This window comes from Urocitellus parryii, chromosome 2 (genome assembly GCF_045843805.1).
Source record: "Urocitellus parryii isolate mUroPar1 chromosome 2, mUroPar1.hap1, whole genome shotgun sequence".
Lineage (NCBI taxonomy): Eukaryota > Metazoa > Chordata > Mammalia > Rodentia > Sciuridae > Urocitellus > Urocitellus parryii.
In genome coordinates, this window is record NC_135532.1 from 94,978,238 (window position 1) to 94,990,238 (window position 12,001).

General features: G+C 40.2%; 1 protein-coding gene across 1 annotated transcript in view; it reads left to right on the top strand.

Moving 5' to 3' along the window:
* The window catches only part of LOC113179394 (collagen alpha-4(VI) chain-like), a 94,817-nt gene that overhangs the window by 7,633 nt on the left and 75,183 nt on the right, over positions 1–12,001 (top strand). The window contains exons 5-7 of the mRNA XM_026383976.2: positions 3,415–4,044; positions 7,455–8,000; positions 8,375–8,929. Coding sequence (XP_026239761.2) covers positions 3,415–4,044; positions 7,455–8,000; positions 8,375–8,929 — 1,731 coding nt within the window. The remainder of the gene's footprint in view (positions 1–3,414; positions 4,045–7,454; positions 8,001–8,374; positions 8,930–12,001) is intronic.

The window sequence follows — 12,001 nt, forward strand, 5'->3', positions numbered from 1 at the left end:
GAACCTGGGGGGTGCTTAACCACTGAGCCACATGTCCATCCCTTTTTATATTTTATATATAGACAGGGTCTTGCTGAGTTGCTCAGGGGCTCACTAAGTTGCTGAGGCTCGCTCTGAACTCAGGATCCTCCTGCCTCAGCCTCCGGAGCCGCTGGGATTACAGGCGTGCACTACCAAGCCCTGTGGAATTGAATATTTCTGAACAATAATAATACAAGTTACCATATACATTTTTCCAGGATTAAAAAGCATTCAGGCTTTTCCCAAGGGATTAAAAAATCTTTCCTTAGGTTGGCATTTGAAGGAAGATGCTATGAGTGTTTTGGGTAGGACATTCCTAGTACAGGATTTTCCTGGGCATCATCTGAGGTGTTGCACCCCTGATTCCTGCCAGTAGCATCTCCGATTATTGCGCAATCCAAAACACCCTCATATAGTCTCAAAATGTCCCTGAGGAAACGTGCACTATTGGTTGGAAACCACTGGGCCTTATCTCCTTCTAAGTCTTTTTACATATTCTACTCACCAGCCAAACTGAACTATTCATTATTTGCTATGTATGTGTCTTGCTTTCCCACCTCTGTCTCTGCCTTTGAACATCCTACTCTCCTCCTGGAATATCCACAGTCAAAATTTACCTTTCAGGCTGGGTACAGTGGCACATGTCTGTAATCTCAGCAGTTTGGGAGGCTGAGACAAAAGGATTGTGAGTTCAAAGCCAGCCTCAGCAATGGTGAAGTGTTAAGCAGCTCAGTGAGATCCTGTCTCTAAATAAAATACAAAAATAGGGTTGGGCATGTGGCTCCGTGGCTGAGTGCCCTGTAGTTAATCTAGTACCAAAAAAAAAAAAAAAAAAAAAAAAAAGAAAGAAAGAAAGAAAAAATTTGCCTTTCAGTTCTGAAGTTATCTCTTAGTGAAGATTCTTTGATCTGCACATCAAAAGGGACCTAGCTGTCCTTTTTCTGAAGTTGTTTATACCTCTCCCCTGACCTCCCAACATCTGGAGCTTGGGAGCTTTGCAGTTTTATGAACACATATGAGACAAGAAGAGCATAAATCAGCACAGTAACAAGGAGCCAAGAAGCGGATAGGTACTTCATTAAATAGAATTAGAGCACAGGAAGGCCTCCTGGAGAATGTGAAAAGGAAGGAATTGCACTGGTCCTTTAAGTAGGGTGTTATTTTGATATATGCGGAAAAGGGAAGGGGGCACTTTTGGTAAGGGGAAGAGTCAGGTAAGGGTTCCTCACTCCTGATAAGGATGTGAAAGTGGAAATAGTCTGAATAAATGTGGAAGAAAGTGGAAAAACTGTACCAACTGGGACCAGAGGGAGGTTTTAGGAGCTTTAAGGGATGAGATTAGATTAGGTAGGATGTGCCCTGATTACAGGGTCCCAAGGCACTAGAAGGAATCGGAGGCTTTTAAGCAGGAAAAGTGGCATGATCAAGAGCAGTCCTGAAGAGAGCCTTTGGCGGGCATGCTGGGTTCTAGGTGGCATCTAAGACCCAGAAAGTATTTAAAGCTGAAATGTCATCTGGTCACATGTGGAGAGTGTCTGGGACCAGCCCAACCATGGCTCTGATAATCATGAAAGAGATGAATCCTGGAGACAACTTGAAAGGAGAATAATAGTACCTGGTACAATTGGGGGAAGGAAGGGAGAAGCTGAGACTTCTGGAGTTTCTAGAGAGAGTACTCAAGATTTGTCAAAACCAGGGACAACACCCTTTCTTAAAATTCAGGGTTGATTGTTGATTTATATATATATATATATATATATATATATATATATATATATATATATATATATATACCATAAGGGAAATTAGAGGACACCAAGAGACCAAAGAAAGTCAAAAGTTTACTCCTTGGCCCTGTTTTACCTTCTCTAGATCTTATTTCACAATATTCGGTTGTCCATACACCGATTTTAGCTTTTGGCATATATCATTTTGGTAGATTTCTTTTATCATGTATCAAAGCAGATGGACCCCCATTGACATGTAAACATGGTGGGTTTCCCTTCAATGGACATTGCCCTAAATAGGAAGGGCATTATCTGGATTCTGTGTGGCAGGTAGTTTATGCTTCCTTCTTCCATTTGAGGCAGGCAGAAGGGGAGGTCCTTTTATACCAAAATAAAACAGTCAGCTAACCCAATATCTGGACAAAGATTTTTCACAGGACCCTATAATCTTTCATATCGTCTCTGTTGAAATAACATGAGAGTTATCAGAGAAAGGTGTACAGATGAGTTATACTTTGCTATTTCCAACTTTCATTGAGAGAGGAAAAAAATTATTAAATGGAGGAGGTTTCAGACTTATAAAAGAGAATTTGTCCCAAGGCTTCTTGAAACTAGTAAAACAAAGAAAAAAAAACTAGTCTAGACTAATTCTTCTAAGACACTTAGATAAGTTGAAAAATGATCTTCAGTACTTTATTGTGGATATTCTTATTTTACATAGTTTGCAAAAGATGTGACTACACTTTCTTGTGAGAATTTTGAGATAGTCATGAACCCTGTGATGTTCTTTGTCAAACAAAGGCTTCCACTATATTCTAAAGTGCATGAAGTTGGGAAATGCAAATCAAAGCTTGCTGATATTTCATTTCACTCCAGTTAGAATGGAAGCCTTCAAGAATACAAGCTGTAATAAATGCTGGAGAGAATGTTGGCAGGATGGCAAATTAGTACAACCACTATGGAAATCAGTATGAAGGTTTTCCAAAAGACTAGACCAAATGACCCTGCAATATCATTCCTCATTATTTATCCTGAAGAATTAAAGTCATCACACTCTGGGGATACATACATACCCACTGGGGAACCAGCCTAGGTGTCTGTCAATGAATGAATGGATAAAGAAAATATGGTATATATACTCAATGGAGTTTTACTCAGCCATAAAGAAGAACAAAATTATGTCATTCACAGGAAAATGAATGGAACTTGAGAGCATTATGTTAAGTGAAATAAGCCGAACTCAGAAGGTCAAAAGTTGCATATATTCTTTTATAAGTGGAAGCTAGAGAGGAAAAAGGAAAAGAAGAGGGGGTGTCTCATGAAAAGCAAAGGGAGACCAGTAGAATAGAGGAAAGGGAGTGGGAAGGGAGGAAGGGAAGGAAAGGGGAAATACTGGGGAATGTTATTGAGCAAATCATATTGTTATATCATGTGTATGTATGAATGTAACAGTGAATCCCACTACTACATATAATTATAATGCACCAATAAAAATTTGGGGAAAATAAAAACTCAAAGTGCAAAAATGCATGAAGTTCGGATATTATTATAATTCATAATAACCAAAATATTATTGTAGTAGATACATATAACTTTGTATGTGAATATTGTCTTTATTTCTCTGCTCTCATGCAAGTACACTTCTTTCTGTTTTGGTTGTTTACAGCATGTCCAACTGCTATCCCAGCTGACTTAGTATTCCTCATTGAGGAATTTAGCAGGGCTAGGCAATCCAACTTTCAACAAGTTGTCAATTTCCTCAAGACGACTGTCAACTCTCTAAGCATTCGTCCTGATGCCGTGAGAATTGCCTTGGTTTTCTACAGCGAGGAACCACGACTTGAATTTTCACTGGATACATTTCAGAGTTCAGCCAAAATCTTGGAGCATTTGGACAAATTAACTTACCAGGGAAGAAGAGGAAGGACAAAGACCGGTGCTGCTTTGGATTTCCTGAGGAATGAAGTTTTCATTCAGGAGAAGGGTGGCCGATCCCACCAAGGTGTGCGGCAGATAGCTGTGGTCATCACAGAAGGTTTCTCTCAGGACAATGTGTCCAGACCCGCTTCTCACCTACGCAGGGCAGGGGTGACCATCTACGCAGTTGGTACCCAGCATGCCTCAGAGAGCAAGGACCTGGAGAAGATGGCCACATATCCTCCTTGGAAGCATGCCATCCCCCTTGAATCTTTTTTGCAGCTCTTTGTTGTGGGAAGCAAGCTTAAGAACCAGCTCTGCCCTGAGATTGTGGGCAAGAAGGCGTTCTTTCCTGGGATGGGCTATACCCTACAAGAAGGTAGGAAGGCTTTTTCCAAATTTGATTAATTTTTTTCTTTTCAAAGTTTTTACTTTGCTTGCTCTATGCACCTACCTCTCTACCTGACAGAAGAGAAAAAAATTCCAGAGTCCATTTGTTAAAAGAGAGAAACCCAAAACTTAGAAATTTCTGTCTTTATTTTTTCTCTTTTTAAGAATATGAAGTAAATAGTGAACATTCTTTTTTTTTTTGGTTCTGGAGATTGAACTCAGGGGAGCTCAACCACTGAGCCACATCCCCAGCCCTATTTTGTATTTTATTTAGAGATGGAAGCTCACTGAGTTGCTCAGTGCCTCGCGGTTGCTGAGGCTGGCTTTGAGCTCATGATCCTCCTGTCTCAGCCTCCCCTGCTGCTGGGATTACAGGAGTGTGCCACCACACCCATTGCCCAGGCTTCTTTGAATATTGGATTTCTGTGTTTTTTTTTTTTTTTCCGTAAGCCATAAAATAGCATATTGCAAGTAATTTCTGGTTTCAGTTTCCTTTGAATGAGTAGAGAATTTAGCCATTTCTGAGATAATCCAAGTACAGAAATCCTTCCCAGTTTTCATGGTGTCAAATATTCTGTCTTTTGTAGTGCTACCTAGCATATTAACAATTTTTTGGAAACAACTTACCTTTATTATTTTTAAGCATTTAACCTAGTTTTCATAGATACAATAAACCTCTTTATTCACAATTGTGTCTTATTGATTTGCACAATATCTTATTAATTGTGTAATTATAATAAAACTGCCATAAACTGGCTGGGAGCAAACCCACCTCTATCGTAGTTAGCTTATTTTCCACAGAGCAAAGCAGACTTTGGGCACTCAGTGTTTTGTGGGAGCAAATTCATGTTTTACAGAAGGAAAGGAGAGCAGCAATTTATCTGATGAGTTACTTAGGTGGAGGTTAGTTAGGAGAGTTCCTACTGTATATGCAGCTAAAACAATAAAACAAAACAAAAAACGTGTATATGTTTGGAAGTAAAAATGCCTAAAGTTTGAATCTCCATTTGCCGCTTCCTCGCTGTCATAAACATCCTTATTGCTATCTGCCTGCTTTTCTATTTTTGCTCACCTCTGCTGGTATTTCTTAAATTCAAATTAGAATCATAGACTTAAATGAGAATCATTGACATGTAGATATCTGACTTAAAAATTCAAGGCTGTGATTATATCTTCAGGGGAAAAATTACTGAGTTTAAAAAAATGCTGAATGATCTTGTAATTTCTTGATTACTTGTCCTGAGGTCTAGAAATAGGAAATATGTAAATAAGTTTCCATCTTTCTCTTTGACCTGCATTTTTAGTCCTTTTCTCTGGGAATGAGAAACAAAATTGTTAAAGATGAGTTTTATTTCCTTGTCCACTCCCTGTTTTAGGAGTCTGAGTCATAAACAGTATCAAGTGTTGAGAGCTGACTTCTTTTCTTCAGCTAAGAAGAAATCTGAAAATGGGAAAATTATCCCTAAGTCTAGAGGAGATATTGGTGGGGAAAGTTCAGAGATAGATAGAAGCATTGATGATTTCTACCAGAATTCCATCCTGGATGATCATAATGATCATAATATCTACCATTTATTGGTCATTTGCTATTTTTTATGTGACACCCTGCTAAGCACATGATGTGGGTAATAGATGTGGATGCCCAGTGGTATCTAGATGGTAAGATAATCTCCCCCAACCCCCCAAACCCTTCATTTGCCAAGACTGAAAAGAATGTATGTGCCAGGCAGTGCTCAGGGCCCTTGACTCCTCTGCACAATGCGTTAGAGTGGAGCTGTTTTGGGCCACTGCTGCATGCTGCCTTCTAAAGAGATGCCTCTTCCTGCACAGAGGTTCTTTTCTCAGACTCCAGGCAACCATATAGCTGTCTCCAAGCAATATTCCAGTTTCTTCCCCAACCTCTAGTCTCCAGGGGCAGACTACTTTTCTCTCTACCCCTCTAAGCCACCCGTATTTCCAATGTGTGATCCTCTAAGGTAGGGTTGCCAGATGAAATATAGGATGACTAATTAAATTTGAGTTTCATTAAGATGAAATTCATCTCTCTCATCTGTATGCTGTATGTCTATTTCTGTATGTCTATTTCTATGTCCTCTCTCTCTCTCTCTCTCTCTCTCTCTCTCTCTCTCTCTCTCTTTTAATGTAAGTTATGTCACACATATTGCATGAACCTAGGTCTTCCCAAATAAAGGCCTGAATAGGGGAGATCAACTCTGACCTCAGACCATTTCCCCTTTAGCTAGGGAACATGGAAAGGCCCTAAGTTCTCCTCTGGGTCAGGGGAATGCAGAGATGAACAACATGAGACTGTCTGACTTCACTTAAAAAGGTGAGGAGAAAAGTGTTTCACTCTTTTTGAGGAACTTGCTAGATGACAAAAATAAATAGAATGTTTATATATATATATATATATATCCCCCCCAAAATACATTCTACTGTCATGTATAACTAAAAAGAGCAAATAAAAAAAACACTGGATAATTTTAATTATAAAATTTTTTTAACACTCAGCTCTGTTGTGTTTACATGATTTTACTTATGCCTCACAATGAGTTTCTTGAGTAGGAGTTGAGATCCTGTTTGACAGATTAGGAAATTCAGCTGCGAAGGAGCCAAGCCTGCTGTCAAAATCTGGGAGCCTTTGCAATCTAGGTCTTAATACAAAGTGAGTAGTTTAAGTTAGGCTCATTTAAAACTGAAAGTTTTAAATTAGTTTGAATCAGATTAATTTAAATTAATTAAATTAAATTTCAGAAAGTTGCACTCTTGCCCATGCATTTAAAAAAAAAATATGACTTGGGTTTGATGCAGGATGATGGAAATGGAGACGATTCACAGCTAATTTTTAACTTTTATTCTTAACTTTCCCATTTGTGAAATGTCAAGTTATATTTACTTCGTGCATTCAGTGAGTATAATCAAATAGACTCTGTGACAAGGATTGGGATGTGAGGAATTTATCTGGACGTGACCTTAAGGGATATTGGTAAGGGGTGGGATATCAAGAATGGAAAGGAAGGAAAAAGAAAAAAATATAGACTGGAAAGGGGAGACAGCTAACAGAGAGTGAAAAGTAAACTCTAGGCTATTGCTGTAGGCAATTGGTGCCCAATTCTGGTAGGTCCTCAAGAGAAACAGTAGAACTCACTTTGGAGTTATCCCACCAGAGGGCAAGGGAACTGGGGTATTTATCCAAACCCTTCCAGACATTGGTTGGAGGCTGTTTCTCTCCCAGGCACTCTGGTTTGCTCATATGTAGGCTGATCATGCTCTTGGCCAAGGAATACCCAGGGGACAATGAGTGCTAGGGGAATACGGTGGAGATCAGATCCATGGCTTTGACTATACCCCACCTCAGACTCTCTTCTAACAGGTTGTTTCCCTCTTCTCATTGCCCAGGTTGTGTGAATATTGAGAAGGCAGATATTTACTTCCTTATGGATGGGTCTGGCAGCATCGGCCCAGAGGATTTTCTTGAAATGAAGGTGTTCATGAATGAGGTGATAAAGATGTTTCAGATCGGGCCTGACAGAGTGCGATTTGGAGTCATTCAGTACTCAGACAAAATGAAAAGCAAATTTGTCCTCAGCCAGTACACCAGTGTGGCAGAGCTGAAGGCCGCCATTGATGACATCCAGCAGGGAGGAGGTGGTACTGCCACTGGGGAGGCCCTGAGTAACATGACTCGGGTCTTTGCAGACACAGCCCGAATCAATGTGGCTCAGTATCTTATAGTCATCACTGATGGCAAATCTTCAGACCCCGTGGCTGAGGCTGCAGAGAGATTGAGGGTCGAAGGAGTCGTCATTTATGCTATTGGAGTAAGAGATGCTGACGTGACTGAGCTTCAGGAAATAGCAAAAGACAAGGTGTTTTTTGTGTATGAATTTGATTCCTTGAAGGCCATCCAACAAGAAGTGGTACAGGACATCTGCTCCTCAGAGAGTAAGACTTTTTTTTTTTTTTTTTTTACTTCACTTTCTCTTTCTCAAGTTATATGTGTCTAATCTACTTGAATAGGCTTCATTCTCTAAGTGTGATTCACTGTTGACAAGTCAGTCATGAGCATGCTAAAGTGACATTGACCTGGAATAAACCAAGCTGGTCAAATTTTATAGCATTACCAAATAAATAGCTGTTTCTTATTTTGAGAATGGTCTGTGTTGAGTTAACAGAAATTTAATTTTATTGACTTCCTCTTCCAATCCCTTTGAAATCTTTTCATGTTGTGTATGTTAACCCACACTATCCCTGGGAACTTGGAATTAATTAGTTTCAGACTCTGATCGAATATTCTGTTCTGCTCTTTTCCCTCCCAGCCTGTAAGAATAGAAAAGCTGACATTATCTTCCTGGTAGATGGTTCAGAATCTATCTCCCCAAAAGACTTTGAAAAGATGAAGGAATTCATGGAGAGGATGGTGAACCAATCCAATATCAGTGCTGATGAAATTCAGATTGGCCTTTTGCAGTTCAGCTCAACCCCTCAGGAAGAATTCAGGCTCAACCAATATTCCTCAAAGGTGGACATTCGCAGAGCCATCTTGGCTGTCCAGCAAATGAATGATGGCACCCGCACGGGGAAAGCCTTGAACTTTACTCTGCCTTTTTTTGACAGTTCCAGAGGAGGGAGACCCAATATCCTTCAATATTTGATTGTGATCACGGATGGGGTCTCTCAGGATAATGTAGCCCTACCAGCCAAGGCTCTCAGGGACAGAAACATAATTATTTTTGCCATTGGGGTGGGAGAAGCCAAAAGTTCCCAGCTTTTCGAGATTACGAATGATGAGGATAACATATACTATGAAGAGAAATTTGAGTCCCTGCAGAACCTGGAGAAGAAAATTCTTTATAAAGTCTGCAATCCACAAGGTGAGTGATAGAGAAATTATTTGACTCACAAGTCATCATAGGTGTCAGGAACCCAGTTGGCTCTGTTAATGTAAAACTTGATCCTTCCGGGTAGACAGGGGGTCGGGGGTGGATGGGAAGTTGACTTTTTAGGATCTAGGCACTTGACACTGTGGTTCACCTTCTCCTGGGGATTATTTTAATTATTTCCATAGTCACTACTATGGTCTCTTTTTGTTTTTTTTTCAAAAATGTTTTTCTACTTATTTAGTTACAAGTGCCTACACAAAGCAGGAAGCACTGTTGTAGATCTTTATTTGTGGTGCTAGGGATCAAACCCAGAGCTTCTTGCACCCCAGGCGTCTAGACACTCTACCACTGAACTGCATCCCCAACTGAACCACTCTGGTCTTGAGAGGCCTGAACCTTCTCAGAACTCCATCCCCACAATTCCTCACAGCTCTTCCTCTTATTCCTTATAGCAAAGATAAACCAGACTAGAGTGTGTGAACACAACCCTCTGAAGGGTTAGGCAACAGGAAAATAAAGCAGAAGACAATATCATTTAGGCAGTCTCTCCTATGAAACAGAGAACATGGTCTTCTTTTGGAGTGTGTTTGAACATGGTTTTTGAAAAATTGATGCATTAGAGTTATATATAATAGGGCTATTAGAAAACACTGCCTTTGCTATGAGGTGCTCTACAAGGGTTCCTCTGCTTTGTTGCCAATCGGCTTCAGTACGGCAAGGTCATCTTTAATCCCCCCTCTCCTTTTCTGTGGTATTCAGGATTGGATCCACGGTGCTCTATTACTGAGCTACATTTGTAGCATTTTATTTTTTATTTTGAAACAGGGTCTTTGTTAAGTTGTTGAGACTGATCTAGAACTTGTGATCCTCCTGCCCCAGCCTCCCGAGTAGCTGGGATTACAGGAATGTACCACCACATCCCTCTTTCAATCCAGTTTCCCCCCCCCCCAAGCTTTCTTTCTTTTTCTTTTTACTTTGCTACCAGGGATTGAACTCAGGGGCACTCAACCACTGAGCCACATCCCCATCCCTATTTTGTATTTTATTTAGAGACAGGGTCTCACTGAGTTGCTTAGCGCCTTGCTTTTGCTGAGGCTGACTTTGAACTCGAAATCCTCCTGCCTCAGCTTCCTGAGCTGCTGGGATGACAGGCATGTGCTACTCAAGCTTTTTTCTAAAATAACAATGGCTAGAGACAGGTATTTCTCCTCCTGACAGCCTAGCTCTATTCTTCTGCTCTTCTTTCCCAGGGAAGACAGACCTAGAAAATGTTTGCAAGGAAAGCTCCAGCTCATACCCATATGCAGTGAGGTTTTACAGCATATGGGTTTTATCATCAGAATAGCTAGCCTTTAAATAGTGTGTGTGTGTGTGTGTGTGTGTGTGTGTGTGTGTGTGAGAGAGAGAGAGAGAGAGAGAGAGAGAGAGAGAGAGAGAGAGAGAGAGAGAGAGACTGTTTCAAGGGCTTTTATATATTAAAACATTTAATCTTTATATAGCTCTATGACATAGTATTTTAAAAAATGAGAAAGGAACTCAAGACATAGATCAATTGGGTTATTTGACCCAAGTTAATAGCAGAGCTGAAGTTTGAGTTGAGGCAATCAGGTTCTAGAATTTATGTGCTAAAAATTGCGTTCTGCTGCCTTTTGATTTGGTACACTAGAGCAGAGGGTAACAGGATCTTTCACACTTAAACATATTTTTGAGTCACCTAGATATCTTGTGAAAGTGCAGATTTTGATTCAGTAGGTCAGGGGTGGGAGCCTGCATTTCTAACAGGCCCCCAGGTGGGTCCTCAGACCACAATTTAAGGAGGGGGAGACATATATGATAGGGTAGAGAAGCATCACAAGGATGACGTGGTACAGCAGAGAGTGTCTAGGATGCACATAGTGTAGCATAGCATCGTGTAATAAGGTAGAGAACAGAATCATGTAGAACAAAGTATGTGGAACTTAGGAAGCTCAGCATTCCTAGAAAATATATAGAAGATCATTTTGTAATTTTGTCTCTAAATATATATGTATACACTATTAATTGGATTTAGAGGTTTTTATTGAATACTTTTAGGTTGAAAAAAGGGGAGGGAAGATGGCTCACCTCCGTGCTTTTACTTACGTGTCTCTTGACAAGGTTCTGCCACCTTCCACCTGGAGGCAGAACATGGGCTTTTGACATTTACAAAGCACTTTCTCACCCTCTGTCTTACTGGATACTTCACAAGTATCAAAAAAATCTTCTTATCAATTAGGATGTTTTTACCTATAGAGGACACAACTTAATCAATAATATATTATTTCATAAAACTAGAGATCTCAAGGCAGGGCCTTCTCCAGGTGGGACACAATTGAGATTCTTAACGTGGCTCTTCCACTGTGTGCACAGCATGGTTTCTAACGTGTTGGACGGTACACAAGCATCCACTAATCCCATCAACTCCATGTGAAACTTATGCTATTCTTATGATGCCCAATTTACAGAGGAGAAAAACAAGGCAGAGAGAGAGAGAGAGAGAGAGAGAGAGAGAGAGAGAGAGAGAGAGAGAGAAGATAATAAACACAGTTGGAAAGTATTGGAGGCAGGGTTTGGATTCTCCAGTAGTTTGATGTCAAAAACCCAAGAACTAATCATTATGTATGCATAGGGAACCTTTTAATGAGAAGCTGGGGCCCAAAGTGCACCAGCATTTATTTTGGAGGTGGAGGCTTAATTTTGGAATACTAGGATGAGATCTCTGCATCCTATCAAAAAATAATTTTTTTTTGATACCAGGGATTGAACTCAGGGACACTGAACCACTGAGCCACATCCCCAGACCTGTTTTGAATTTTATTTATATACAGGGTGTCACTGAGTTGCTTAGTGTCTTGCCATTGCTGAGGCTGGCTTTGAAATCGAGATCCTCCTGCCTCAGCCTCCCCAGCCTCTGGGATTATAGGCGTGTGCCACCACAGCCAATTCTTATAAAACCTTTAAAGTCCAATTTTATAGAACATTAAATAAATATCTTTGCTTACACTGCCTAAAGAAGATCATTTCTTCACCGTAGTTGAGGTGAAT